At 47.3% G+C, this 14,701-nt stretch overlaps 1 protein-coding gene across 2 annotated transcripts in view; it reads right to left on the reverse strand.

Annotated features, from left to right (window-relative positions):
- LOC134966347 (collagen alpha-1(XII) chain-like) overlaps nucleotides 1-14,701 on the reverse strand; it is a 300,135-nt gene that overhangs the window by 135,079 nt on the left and 150,355 nt on the right. For both annotated transcript variants that reach the window (XM_063943018.1, XM_063943019.1), the window contains exon 4: nucleotides 9,560-9,838. In XM_063943018.1, coding sequence (XP_063799088.1) covers nucleotides 9,560-9,838 — 279 coding nt within the window. The remainder of the gene's footprint in view (nucleotides 1-9,559; nucleotides 9,839-14,701) is intronic.

Consider the following 14,701-nt stretch of genomic DNA (forward strand, 5'->3'; position numbering starts at 1 on the left):
GAAGGGAGTGCTGCACATCCAGCCCCCCTTTGTGCCCCCAGTGGCACCGTGGGACCTTAACGTGGTCTTAAAATTCCTGAGTTCTCACTGGTTTGAACCTCTTCAAACAGTTGAATTAAAATTTCTCACGTGGAAGGTGGTCATGTTATTGGCCTTGGCATCTGCAAGGCGGGTGTCAGAATTGGCGGCCTTGTCCCACAAGAGCCCCTATTTGATTTTACATGTGGATAGAGCTGAGTTGAGGACGCGTCCTCAATTTTTGCCTAAGGTGGTTTCTTCTTTTCATATGAACCAACCTATTGTGGTGCCTGTGGCTACGGGGGACTGGGAGGACTCCAAGTCCCTGGATGTAGTCAGGGCCTTAAAGATTTATGTAGCCAGGACGGCTCTGTTTGTCCTGTATGCAGCCAACAAGGTTGGCGCTCCTGCTTCTAAGCAGACTATTGCTCGCTGGATCTGTAACACAATTCAACAGGCTCATTCTACGGCTGGATTGCCGTTACCAAATTCCGTAAAGGCCCATTCCACTAGGAAGGTGGGCTCTTCTTGGGCGGCTGCCCGAGGCGTCTTGGCATTACAGCTTTGCCGAGCAGCAACTTGGTCGGGTTCAAACACTTTTGCAAAATTCTACAAGTTTGATACCCTGGCTGAGGAGGACCTTGCGTTTGCTCAGTCGGTGCTGCAGAGTCATCCGCACTCTCCCGCCCGGTTTGGACTTTGGTATAAACCCCATGGTCCTTACGGAGTCCCCAGCATCCTCTAGGACGTAAGAGAAAATAAGATTTTAAACTTACCAGTAAATCTTTTTCTCCTAGTCCGTAGTCCCAGTGCGGACTAAATCAGCAAGACTTGTATATAGGTGTTGCTTTCATAAGGGTTATGTTGCAGTTGGGATCGGTCTTTGACTGATGCTGTTTTTTGTTCATACTGTTGACTGGTTGTGTATATTCCAAGTTATATGGTATGATTGGTGTGGGCTGGTATGAATCTTGCCCTTAGATTTACAAAATACTTTCCTCATATTGTCCATCTCCTCTGGGCACAGTTTTCTAACTGAGGTCTGGAGGAGGGGCATAGAGGGAGGAGCCAGTGCACACCCATACTAAAAGTTCTTTATAGTGCCCATGTCTCCTGCGGAGCCCGTCTATACCCCATGGTCCTTACGGAGTCCCCAACATCCTCTACGGACTAGGAGAAAAAGATTTACCGGTAGGTTTAAAATCTTATTTTTTATTACCTACTGGTAAATCCTTTTCTCGTAGTTCGTAGAGGATACTGGGAGCTCGCCCAGTGCTTCGTTTTTCCTGCACATATGTTGTTGGTTCAGCTGTTTCTGTTCCAGTTCCAGTTGTTTAGTATGGCTTTCACCTTGGTTGTGTGTGCTGGTTCGAATCTCACCACTGTTCTGTTACATCCTTCCTCAGGATATGTCTGTCTCCTCGGGCACAGTTTCTAGTGGACCCGACTATACCCCATAGTACTAATGTGGACCCCAGTATCCTCTACGGACTACGAGAAAAGGATTTACCGGTAGGTAATTAAAATCCTATTTTCCCATTACCAAACCCTTGCCAGCAAGTCAACCCAATGTCATGTGAACATTCTCCACAGTATTACACTATGGGCTTAGCCACTCTCCATGTGTATTTTTTTCACTTATTTCAATATATTGCATACTTGCCTACATTAGTAATCTCCTCTCCGGGAGATGCCTGAAGGGGAGAAGGTGGGCAGCGATGGGTGCGGGACCCACCCCCTCATGGGGAAAATGCCGTGATTAGCCAATATCTGCATAGGGGTGGGGCTAAAATGACACAATTAGCATATAATTGCGTCATTAGGCCCCACCCTCTCTGCCGGTCCCGCGGTTTGTTAGTATTTATTTCCCTGTTCTGCCCTAGGAAGTGGGCAGAATGCGGGAGGGTTGCCCACCCTTCCGGGGCTGCGGGGGATTGCCTGAGATACCGGGTGTCTCCCAAAGAATCCGGGAGAGCAGGCAAGTATGATATACTGCAGTCTTACTTCCACCAGCAACTTTTATGTAATCACAAACAGCATGGCAATTAATTAGTTACAGAGGCATAACTAGGGTTGACGATACCCAGTGCAAATAAAAAATAAAAAAAATGGAGCCCCTTGAAAAATGTCCTTTAAAACACTTTCATTTTTATTCAGATAAATACTCACAAATTAGGGAAGCCTGAGGCAAGGCAAAACATTATAACAGCAATGAGTACTGTACTTTCACATTAACACTGTTGTTTAATGGAATTTTCAGTAAACGGACAGGGACCTAGGGGCATGGCGTTTTCAGTAAACGGACAGGGACCTAGGGGCATGGAGTTTTCAGTAAACGGACAGGGACCTAGGGGCATGGAGTTTTCAGTAAACGGACAGGGACCTAGGGGCCACCCAGCTCCCTAGAAAATATAGGGCAGCTAATAGTGTGAAATAAATTTTAGATTTTTTCTTTAATATTCCCATTCCTGTCACCAGTTGAGCCTCAAATGTTCAGCCGCTTAAAAAGAAAAAAAACATTTGTCCTTATTAATCTATCACCCTCTTCCAACAGTAAACTGTGCTGATTTACCCTGAACGGCATAAAGAAGAGATAAGTGGAACATTATGTAGGAGAAGACGCAGAGCCGGCCACAGGCATAGGCAAACTAGGCAATTGCCTAGGGCATTTGATATGCCTAGGGGCATCAGTAGCTTCTGCTGATTAAAATGATATGCGGCATGCCTATATTCTGTGTGTAGCATTTCATATGCAGATACAGCCACAGTCTCACACAGTATATAGGCATGCTGCATATCATTTTTATCAGCAGAAGCTGCTTGTGCATCCTAGCTACATGGCAATGCAAATAAGATGCATTTTAATAAAGAAAAAAGGTGCCCGACATTGGCATTGAGGCAAGATTTATGAGGATACATCTGTATCCAAGCAGAGGCAGAGGTCACAGTGTTAGTGGCAGTGTGAGTGCTGTGTGCATGTGAGTGGGTTGGTTGTGCAGTAGTGTTCGGAATATGTGTAAGGAGCATTATGTGTGTCATGTAAAAATGCATTAATAATGTGCAACATATGTGTAAGGGGCACTATGTGTCATTATGTGTATAAGGGCATTAATAATGTGCGTCATATGTGTAACGGTACTACTGTATGCGTGTCATTATGTGTATAGGGGCACTAATAATGTGCAGCAAATGTGTAGGGGGCGCTATGTGTGTCATGTGTATAAGGGCATTAATAATGTGCGGCATATGTGTAAGGGACATTATGTGTATAAGGGCATTAATAAAGGTTGTCATAATGTGTAAGGCGCATTATGTTTATAAGGACATTAATGTGTCTCATGTGTAAGGGGCATTACTGTGTGGCATTATGTGTATAAATGCATTACTAATGTGTGGCATTTTGTGTATAAGGTGCTCTACTATGTGGCGTTGCGTATAGAAAGGGCATTACTGTGTCGTCTAATGTGAATAAAGAGCAATAGGGTGTGGTGTAATGTAAATAAGGAGCAATTCAGTGTGATGTAATGTGAATAAGGAGCTCTACTGTGAGGAGTAACGTTTATAAGGTAAAGTGATACTACTGTGGGATGTAATGTGAATTATGGACACTATTGCATGATCAAATGTGAATAAAGTTGCACTACTGTGTGGCATAATTGGAATTGGGGGTACTATTGTGTGGCCATGCCCCTTGCCAGCAAAAACACACCCCTTTTTGGGCTGTGCGCCAAATGTGCAAACTGTTCCTATTTAAAATATAGGGGCTACAAACACCAAAATAGGGACTGTTATGGGTGAGGGGTGATGGTGCTGGGTAATGGGTGCACTGTCAGAGGAGGAACCAGTGGTGGTGTTAGGGGGCACCAGCCAAAATCTTGCCTAGGGCATCATATAGGTTAGGGCCGGCTCTGAGAAGACGAGAGGTAAGTGGACATTGGTTTCAGGAAGCAGATGGGAGAAAATGAGAGGAACATATTGGATGGGGAAACAATGAAGACATACACATAAAGGGGGACACAGGGACAGGTACCCATGCAGAGTACAGATACACGGCTTATACAGGTTGGTAACAGAACGGTTGGTGACAGGCACATAGGGAGATGGAGAAACAATGGCCCTCATTCCGAGTTGTTCGCTCGCTAGCTGCTTTTAACCGCATTGCACACGCTAGGCCGCCGCCCTCTGGGAGTGTATCTTAGCTTAGCAGAATTGCAAATGAAAGATTAGCAGAATTGCGAATAGAAAATTCTTAGCAGTTTCTGAGTAGCTCGAGACTTACTCCTACACTGCGATCAGGTCAGCCCATTTCGTTCCTGTTTTGACGTCACAAATACGCCCTCCGTTCGGCCAGCCACTCCCCCGTTTTTCCAGACACTCCTGTGTTTTATCCTGGTACGCCTGCGTTTTTCCGCACACTCCCAGAAAACAGTCAGTTTCCGCCCAGAAACACCCACTTCCTGTCAATCACACTCCGATCACTTCAACAATGAAAATTCTTAGTTCGGACATGAGTAAATCTACTAAGTTTTGCGTACCATGCGCATGCGCATTTTTGCCTTAATCGCTCCGCTGCGAAAATCGGCAACGAGCGAACAACTCGGAATGACCCCCATAGACCGAGGATGGGACAAACACGGAGGGGGGTGATGTAATGATGTATATTAATTAATCTGAGGGTGCAGAGCTGGGACTCGGTTACAGAGCACTGAGTGAGGGTGCAGATCAGAGCAGAGCTCATGACTGGTTACAGAGCCAGAGTGAGGGTGCAGATCAGAGCAGAGCTCATGACCGGTTTCACAACACAGAATGAGGGTTTAGTGCAGACCCTCACGTCGGAGATGATTTTGTACTTGAAGAGTAGCTCCCCACCAGCGCAGCTCCTGCGCGCTGGCAGGGAGCTACCCGTCGCTGTGCGGGTCACAGTGGCTGCATGGGATGTCACGCAGCCACCGCGGCCTGCACCCCAAATGGTCCTAGCACGCCTGCATTGCCCGGACTGCGTTCCTAAAACGGCAGCCAAACGCCGCCGGCCCAACCCCTCCCGCCCAGCGTACGTCTCTGCCTGACTGACAGGCAGATCACAGGACTGAGACTGCTGACGGCTGTCTGGCATGTGCCAGAGCACTGCGGCGCCGTCGCATGCGCAGTTTAAACCTGATCGGCTGCTGTGCGAAAATGCACAGCACCGATCAGGTCTGAATTAGGCCCGATAACCCTTACACTCAGCAAGTATTTACACCTTTGTCTGCATGTGAACTCTGCTCTGCTCTCTTTTGCTACTGAAAAAAACAAAAAAAGGTCACCCAGTCTGTGATACTATTTAATATCGTAGTGGCTGTCAACCTAGGAGTCCACCAACTCGCTACAGAATACCAAGGCTTCAATGTATAGAGATAAAATGGTATTGTACGGCAGTCACAGTGCTTTTAACGAAGTGTTTGTTGGCGCTAGCCCCTCCAACAACTGTAATGACCTGCCTACATAAGTCCACTTCTGGGGCCACTTTAAATTCGCAATCCATCTTGTACTCCAGTGATGTACGATGAGGTAAATGGGTAGCGAGGCACTGGCTTGTATAGGAGCCATAGATACGTACATACCACCCCATATACAGCCAATCCCCTCTGCAAGCAGCAATCATAGCCTTTTAGGTGTACAGTTCTGAAATGACATTACATGACTGCAAGCAGCAATCATAGCCTTTTAGGTGTACAGTTCTGAAATGACATTACATGACTCCTCACTGATCACACTGCCTCCGCACAGCTCCCCTCCTCACAGATCACACTGCCTCCACACAGCCCTCCTCCTCACAGATCACACTGCCTCCACACAGCCCCTTTCCTCACAGATCACACTGCCTCCGCACATCTCCCCTCCTCACAGATCACACTGCCTCCACACAGCCCCTCTCCTCACAGATCACACTGCCTCCACATAGCCCCCCTCCTCACAGATCACACTGCCTCCACACAGCCCCCCCTCCTCACACATCACACTGCCTCCACACAGCCCCCCCTCCTCACACATCACACTGCCTCCACACAGACCCGTCCTCACTGATCACACTGCCTCCACACAGCCCCCCTCCTTACAGATCACACTGCCTCCACACAGCTCCCCTCCTCATAGATCACACTGCCTCCACACAGCTCCCCTCCTCACAGATCACACTGCCTCCACACAGCTCCCCTCCTCACAGATCACACTGCCTCCACACAGCCACCCTCCTCACACATCACACTGCCTCCACACAGACCCCCCCTCCTCACAGATCACACTGGCTCCACACAGCTCCCCTCCTCACAGATCACACTGCTTCACACAGCTCCCCTCCTCACAGATCACACTGCCTCCACACAGCTCCCCTCCTCACTGATCACACTGCCTCCACACAGCTCCCCTCCTCACAGATCACACTGCCTCCAGACAGCTTCCCTCCTCACAGATCACACTGCCTCCACACAGCTCCCCTCCTCACAGATCACACTGCCTCCACACAGCCCCCCTCCTCACAGATCACACTGCCTCCACACAGCTCCCCTCCTCACAGATCACACTGCCTCCGCACAACTCCTCTCCTCACAGATCACACTGCCTCCACACATCCCCCCCTCCTCACACATCACACTGCCTCCACACAGCCCCCTCCTCACAGATCACACTGCCTCCACACAGCTCCCCTCCTCACAGATCACACTGCCTCCAGACAGCTTCCCTACTCACAGATCACACTGCCTCCACACAGCTCCCCTCCCCACAGATCACACTGCCTCCACACAGCTCCCCTCCTCACAGATCACACTGCCTCCACACAGCTCCCCTCCTCACAGATCACACTGCCTCCACACAGCTCCCCTCCCCACAGATCACACTGCCTCCAGACAGCCCCTCTCCTCACAGATCACACTGCCTCCACACAGCTCCCCTCCTCACAGATCACACTGCCTCCACACAGCTCCCCTCCTCACAGATCACACTGCCTCCACACAGCTCCCCTCCTCACAGATCACACTGCCTTCACACAGCTCCCCTCCTCACAGATCACACTGCCTCCGCAGTGTTCCACTTGATAATACATAGCACAGAGGGGGTACATGGTAAAACATGGCACAGTAGGACAACACATGGCAAAGGTGGGCATAGGGTAACACATGGCACAGTGAGGCACAACATAACAGATGTAACAGGGGGCACACGGGAACATATGGCACAAGGCAATACATAGCCCAGGGGAGCACAAGGTAACAGATTGCACAGGGGTACAGGGTAATGCATAGCACAGGGTAACACATGGCACAGGGTGCACAGGATAATACATTGCACAGGAGGGCACATGTCAACACATTGTGTAGATTAATACATAGTACATGGGGGCACAAAGAAACACATGGCACATGGAGTACAGTGTAAAACATGGCACAAGGGGTGCAAGCTAATATATAGCACATAGAGCACAGGTAACACATAGAAAAGTGTAAAACATGGCACACGGTAACCTATGGCACAGTACATACCTCCCAACTGTCCCGATTTTCGCAGGACAGTCCCATTTTTTTGGGACTGTCTCGCCGTCCCACCCGCGGGCCACATTGTCCCGTGGTGGGGGGGGGTGGCCAGTTGGGAGTCTCTGTCATTCGCATGCGCACAGCAATTATTCGCTGGAGACAGAGGGAGAAGGGGCATGCCAGCAGCTCACAGAGCGCTAGGCATGCCCCCTCAGTGATGAAAATGAGGACGTGGCTCGCAATCGCGGCACTCCCACAAGGCCATGCCCCCTTTGCTCAGGTCACGCCCCTTTTCCCGGCCGGGCGCGACTGCGCCTTGTCAAAGTCCTTCTTTCTCCAGCCCTAAAGTTGGGAGGTATGACAGTGGGGTAACACCAGGCGAATAGTAATACATACCACAGGGTAACACATGGCACAGGGTAATACCATACCTCCCAACTGTCCTGATTTTCGCGGGACAGTCCCGTTTTTTTGGGACTGTCCCGCTGTCCCACCCGCGGGCCGCAGTGTCCCGCGGTGTGGAAGGGGAAGTTGGGAGGCTCCTGTCATCGCTGCAGAGCAGCGGTGAATAGACTCTGTGTGCATGCGCACAGCGTCTATTCAGTGAAGACAGGGAGAGGGGGCATGCCAGCGGCTCACAGAGCGCTGGTCATGCCTCCTTTAGTGATGAAAAACGGGGGCATGACTTGCGATCAAGGCAGTGCCGTGAGACCACGCCCCCTTTTGGTTAGGCCACACACCCTTTTCGGGCGCGCGCTACGCGCGCGCAGGAGTCCCTCTTTGAGCTCTCAGAATGTTGGGAGGTATGTAATACCTAGAACAGAGGGGCACAAAGTAACAAATGGCACAAGGTAATATATAGCACAGAGGGCACAGGGTAACACATGACAAAGTTGGGCACAGGATTATAAATAGAACGAGGGACGACGACAAGGTAACACATTGCATAGGGGGGCACTGCCAGGGGACTATACAGAGAGACAGGAGGAGGAGAAGGACAGGCACAGTACCTGGTGGTAGTAAGCTGCTGGTTGACAACATACAGGAGAACTGGGAGAGCCAGGAGCACACACTGATGCCTACTGTCACTGGATTGTGGCAGGACTTCAGCTGCTGCTGCTGCTGGGTCCTCCCCCTCCCCTCTCCACTGACTATGGTGCTAGGATGTCCAGTGTCCACAGGGCCTGTTCTTCCATCTACAGAATTGTCAGGGGGTGGAGAGCACTGGGGAGAGAGGCTGCCGAGACTATGCAGCCAGGCAGGGTAGTGTGAGCACTGGGCATGACACCCTCCTGAGGCAGAGATGATAGAGCCTCATTGGGTCCATTTTCTATGCAGCATTATTGACAGCAACTCCCCCCCACCCTACCCGCCCCCAGCTCCAGGCACTGTCTGACATTCGGAGGGAAGGCGCTGGTCACTACCTCTCCCTGCCTCCTTTCCCTGCAGAACAGCGTATTTGGTGACATATGACTATGAAAAATAGTAGAATAGTAAAAAGAAGATGTTTATAAATTATAATTATCTACTTTGGATTATTCTAATAATTTTTATAGTCAAAACGGTTTGGTCTGACAGGGAGCATGACAGGTGAGGCTCTGCCTCCCCTGACTGCATGTGCCTGCTGTACTCCCCTATTGCAGGAAATCTTTTCCTTTACTTTTAAAGTGAAGTCTCCGCCCCATAAGAACATTACTTGTGTCTAAAGCATAATAGGGAAGTGTATCAAGACTTGGAGAGACATAAACTGAAGCGGTTGCCCAAAGTAACCAATCAGCTGTAACTGTCATTTATTTAGCACAATCTTTGAAATGACAGTTAGAAGTTGATAGGTTGCTTTGGACAACTTCTCCACCTCATCTCTCACTAAGGATTTATACCTCTTCCCCATAAGATGATTTCTCTAAATGACTATTAATACAAAAAGCATCTCTTACCATAACTTTCTATAACTATGAGCATTACACTGCATCTGTCCACAACAACCCAGAATTTGGAATACCTTTAAATGCTTGTTATAAGGTGACCTTTACCTTGAAGAGTAGAGACATTGATGGTCTGAGGGTGGACATAGTCAATATTAGATTCAGGGACCAATGTAACCTGATAAGTGGTATTTGAAGTCAAGTCCCTGAGAACAAAACTGGTTTCATCTCCCAGCAAGGTGTGCTGTAACTTCATCCTTGGATCGGCTACAGGTGCATATTCCAATACATAATGTCCTGTATCTCTGGATAGTAGCCTTGGCCAGGTCAACCGAAAACTTGTATGTGTTATATCCAGAGCCTGTAGTCTTTTTGCTTGGATCAATTCTGCGAAGATAAAAAATGCCATTTATAATAAATGCTAAATAAATTGTATTGTTATATGTTAGATGTATTCCTGTTCTTGCAGCCTTGCACAATTTAATACCTAGCCTTCTGTATATTATGTGCAATTCTTAGTGTGTATGCTTAATCTTTAGGCTTTAAAGGGTAACATTTATCAAAGGATATGTGATAGCACTGGTAAAGTGATAAATGGGAGGTATGTATGTCCCAAGTTTCTGACCTACTATATATATTTAAATCCCCAAGAAATGTCTGTTTGTTCTGAACTTGATTAGAATGATAAGGGGTCCTGAGGGTATGGGTGTGAGAGAGAAGGGGGGGGGGGGGGCTGCATCCATAAAGTCAATTTTGTGTTGCAGGCCTTTAGCCTGAGAGCAGGCTAATGAGTGCCTGCACCTGTAAGAGATTGATATAAGCTGTGTCAGGGCTTGGATCATGGTCTTATTACCTAAAGGGGAAGGACGAGATTTGTTGGGTGTTCTATATTAAGAGACTGGCTTCGGCCAGGTCTCAGGCGGGCTGCACAATTCTGATGCATACTTGCCTACATGACCTTCTCCATGAGGGAGAAAATGCTCTGTTCCTGGACTATCCTGGTAATGTATGATTGCCATCACCTGTGGTGAGCTAGGTAATTGATAAGAAAGGTGTTTCACCACAGGTGATGGCATACCAGGAAAGTCCAGGAACAGAGCATTTTCTCCCTCATGGAGAGGGTCAGGTAGGCAAGTATGTTCTGATGTATACAGTCGGTACGAGTGTTCAGTAGTGGAGATATCTTACATCCATCTCCTGCAGTCTGCTCCACCCAGATCTATCCGTGGATCAGTGATCCTGCTGTTCCCATGGAGTGGGTGACAGGCAGTCATTCCCTAACACATTGGTAAAGGACAAATCCTCAAGACTAAACAACAAAGAAGTGTGCTGCTACAATCCATTTGTCTTTTACAAGGTGCTCTGACCTCACAGCAGACAAATAAGGCACACATAAACCTGGTATTCTCCAATATAATATTATCATATTCAGCAAACATAACATGATGAGATTGCAGTGCTCCAAGGTCACCAGAGACAGTGTTGTCTAATCTGAGGCACAGCAGGTAATAGAGGAACAGCATTGGCTCAGCAGTAGAGTTCCTTGAAATTATTTTCAAATATTGAAAAGCTATGCATTACATCAAAGTGGACACAAGATGGCAGTATCGATTTTAGTTTAACAGGCTAAATTTAGTTCCACTTTACTCATTTCTTTGGGGCAGATAACTCAGTTCCTTACAAATAAAACGCAAACCTTTTCTCCATGATATTGAGTCAATTAAATTTATACTATTAGATTTGATCTAAAATATAAAACAAAACAACCACACAAAAAAAGCAACAGAATCTGCAAAGGGAAATTGCATTTTGTCAGGGTATTATTGCATGCCCGAAGCTTTTCATTTGCGTTTGCCTTTCTTTTTTTTCTTTTTTTTACATTTTTAAATATTTGTACTGTTTTATAGACATTTGCAATTATTTGCCTATGTATCAGAAAGCCTTTCACTCAGTTTCATTCTATTGATGATATCATAATGTATGAATTTAATATCTATCTACAATTCCATGTACATGCCTTTAACACACCCTCATTTCAGTAATGCTTTACTGTCACCCAGCCCAACATACTGCTGAGATGCATACAACTCCGTTGAAGACCCTGAAATGATTATTTTGTGTAGTGTATTTAATTATTTTTTACTAATGTGCAACTAACAAGAAGCACGAGTGCTGGAAATTAGGAAGATGAAGCATTTCTTCCAGATTTGCCACACATTACAGATAAGGCACTGAAAACATTGCATTAATATGACATTTTGGAAAATAAGTATACAGCATGTGCCTCATTTGCAGTGTGTATCCAGGGCCGTAACTAGGGGGGGGACCTTGGGGGCATGTGCACCGGGTGCATGATTTGAGGGGGCGCCAAGGAGTTACAGAGGAACAGGTGGTTTTTTTTGCTCTTTGTTTTTTTACTGGCAGTGAGGCAGCAGACAGCACCCTTGGCAATGACTCTGACCCACCTGTCTGCCCACAGCTGGCTCCAATGCTGTGCGGGTGAGCTCTAGTACCTGGGATCTCTCCTATGCCAGCTACTGTCTTAAACTCTCTTCTTTGCCACGCAGTGCTGCAACTAGCGTGTGGTACACTGTACAAGCTATAGAAGCTCACTGTGCTCTCAGCTAGCAGTATCAAGCTCCGTTTTGCCTCCCAGATGGGGGGATTTGGTGTAGCTTATAGGGGTATGTAGTGTAGTGATGTAGTGTACCATATAGGGTATGTAGTGTAGTGATGTAGTGTACCATATAGGGTATGTAGTGTAGTAATGTATTTCAGTATATAGGGGCATGTAGTGCACTAATGTGGTGTAGCATATAAGGGGATGTAGTGTAGTGATGTAGTGTAGCATATAGGGTATGTAGTGCAGTGCATAGGGGCATGTAGTGTAGTGATGTAGTTCAGCATGTAGGGGATGTAGTATAGTGATCTAGTGCAGTGGATAGGGGAATGTAGTGCAGTGACGAAGTGTTATGATATAGTGCAATGTATGGGGACACACAGTGGATCATGTAGTTGAACCCACTGGTAGGGCATGTGACGCATACTGTAGGGCATATGAGGCACATAGAGGAATATTGTCCAATAATATCCCCTTTTTTCAAATTTCCTGGTAATCTGATATTTTAGTCTGACAGAGTTTGCTATATACTCTTGGTTTTTTTCTCTCGCTTTTTTTTCCTATGGGGGGGCGCAAACTATTGCCTTGCACCGGGTGACGAAAATCCTAGTTTCGGCCCTGGTGTATCACTTGCTTGTATGCGGATTACATGTTATTTAAGGGAACCATATACAAAGAGATAAAGTGCATGCACACTGGGCATTTTTTGCGCAGTGTGTATGCACAGCGATGACCATGAACATCGCTGGCAGGAGAATAGCTCAGTGCATACACACTGAGCTATTTTCCCTGTGCCCAGCGATGTTCAGGGGGACGGGGACGGGGGGGGGCGGGGGGGTGAAGCTTTCCACAGTAGGAGACTGTGGAAAGTGCTTCACTCGGCTGTTCAAACAGCCCTATGGACGGCGGCTGGCGATGATGCGGGAGCACACATCAGCGCTCACCGCTCATCGCCCGCCCATACACACCCGCCGAGTTTGAGCTCAAAGTAGCTCAAAACACCAAAAGTGAGCTACTTTGAGTTCAAAATCGGCTAGTGTGTATGGGCCTTTAGACTGTTCTTCCTCTAGGAAATAGAACATTGTCATTTACAACCTACACTGTCCAGTTGTTCTAGATGTTTACTTTTCAGAATAGTACCCCTATCACAGCACCGCTTCAACCCGGGTTATTGCCAGGTTGACCCAGGTCGCAGCTCTGTGTGAAAGGGTCCTTCACACACACCCCTTTCACACCAAAATCCCAGGTCTGACCTGGGACAGACCCCTTTCAGACTGCAGCTCCCCAGGTCAACACCATTTACACCGCACACAGGGGTAGTGTTAAATGTTCTGTCAGCACTCGGAGATCACCTCTGAGCGTTGGGAATCCGCCTCTCCCTATACTATAAATGGGACCTGGGTCGGATGACCCGGGTTAACCGTTCACACCACCATGAAACCCTTTTATTTAGGTAAGCTGTAACTTATCTGGTTATGGAACTGTGCCCTGAGAACAACCACTTTTCCCAAAGCAGCCAACCCCAGTCATGTGATCCTAATAATGTCAGATGGTAAAAATAAATATATAAAAAATATTCAAAAACAATAAATAAAATGAAGAGATTAAGGGAAAAACAATCTTTTAAATGTTTTTTTTTTTGTCTCTATTCACAAAGGGAAAAATTATGGTAGGAAATGGATTTGTCACTTGTCTAACATACAGTGATGTCGAGAGAGGGGGGGAGGGGGTACATATTACTCAGGCCCAGGCATGACAGGTGGCCCAGACTAGAGCACACCAGTAGCCTTTTTTTTGGTGGGATAATCTTTTTTTTCTGTATTATAAATCAATGGGCTGGTGTGCGAGCAGCTGGTCGTGTCGCGGGAGGGGGGATGTATATGTGTGTCACCTAGCTGTTTGTTCATTATCATGGATGTCCCTCACAACCACTTCCACCTGCCGCACCACTGCTAGGATCTCGCGAGATGATATAATCATCTCATCAATCTCTGAAGCCGGCTCTGGATGGCCTCTTCAGAATTAGCAAGGTCCGGGAGGTGGGAAGGGACTGGGAGGAGCAGGCATGCAGCTGGCTGGGTGTGGCCTGTGGGTTTAAGAAGTGTCACAGCTCAGCTCAGTTGTAAGAATCAGCAGCAGGGCTGGTCACCTCGTTGGTCGCTGCCATTTTCACTCGTGCATTGAAGATGATTGGAGTGCAGCGTTCTCTCAGTTTCTGTGTTCAGTGTGCTGCAAATATCTGTGCTGAGTGTGCTGCAAATATCTGTGCTCAGTGTGCTGAAAATATCTACGTTCTCTGCCTGAAAAACGCTCCATATCTGTGCTGCATTGTAGTATATAGTAGGAGGACAGTGCAGAATTTTGCAGACCAGTGACCACCAGAATTATATAGCAGTACGGTACAGTAGTCCACTGCTCTACCTACCTCTGTGTTGTCAAGTATACTATCCATCCATACCTGTGGTGCATTTTAGTTGTGCGCAGTATATATAGTAGGAGGACAGTGCAGAATTTTGCTGACCACCAGTATATAATATATAGCAGTACGGTACAGTAGTCCACTGCTCTACCTACCTCTGTGTCATCAAGTATACTATCCATCCATACCTGTGGTGCATTTTAGTTGTGCG

The sequence above is a fragment of the Pseudophryne corroboree genome, chromosome 10 (genome assembly GCF_028390025.1).
Source record: "Pseudophryne corroboree isolate aPseCor3 chromosome 10, aPseCor3.hap2, whole genome shotgun sequence".
In the NCBI taxonomy this organism is placed as follows: Eukaryota; Metazoa; Chordata; class Amphibia; order Anura; family Myobatrachidae; genus Pseudophryne; species Pseudophryne corroboree.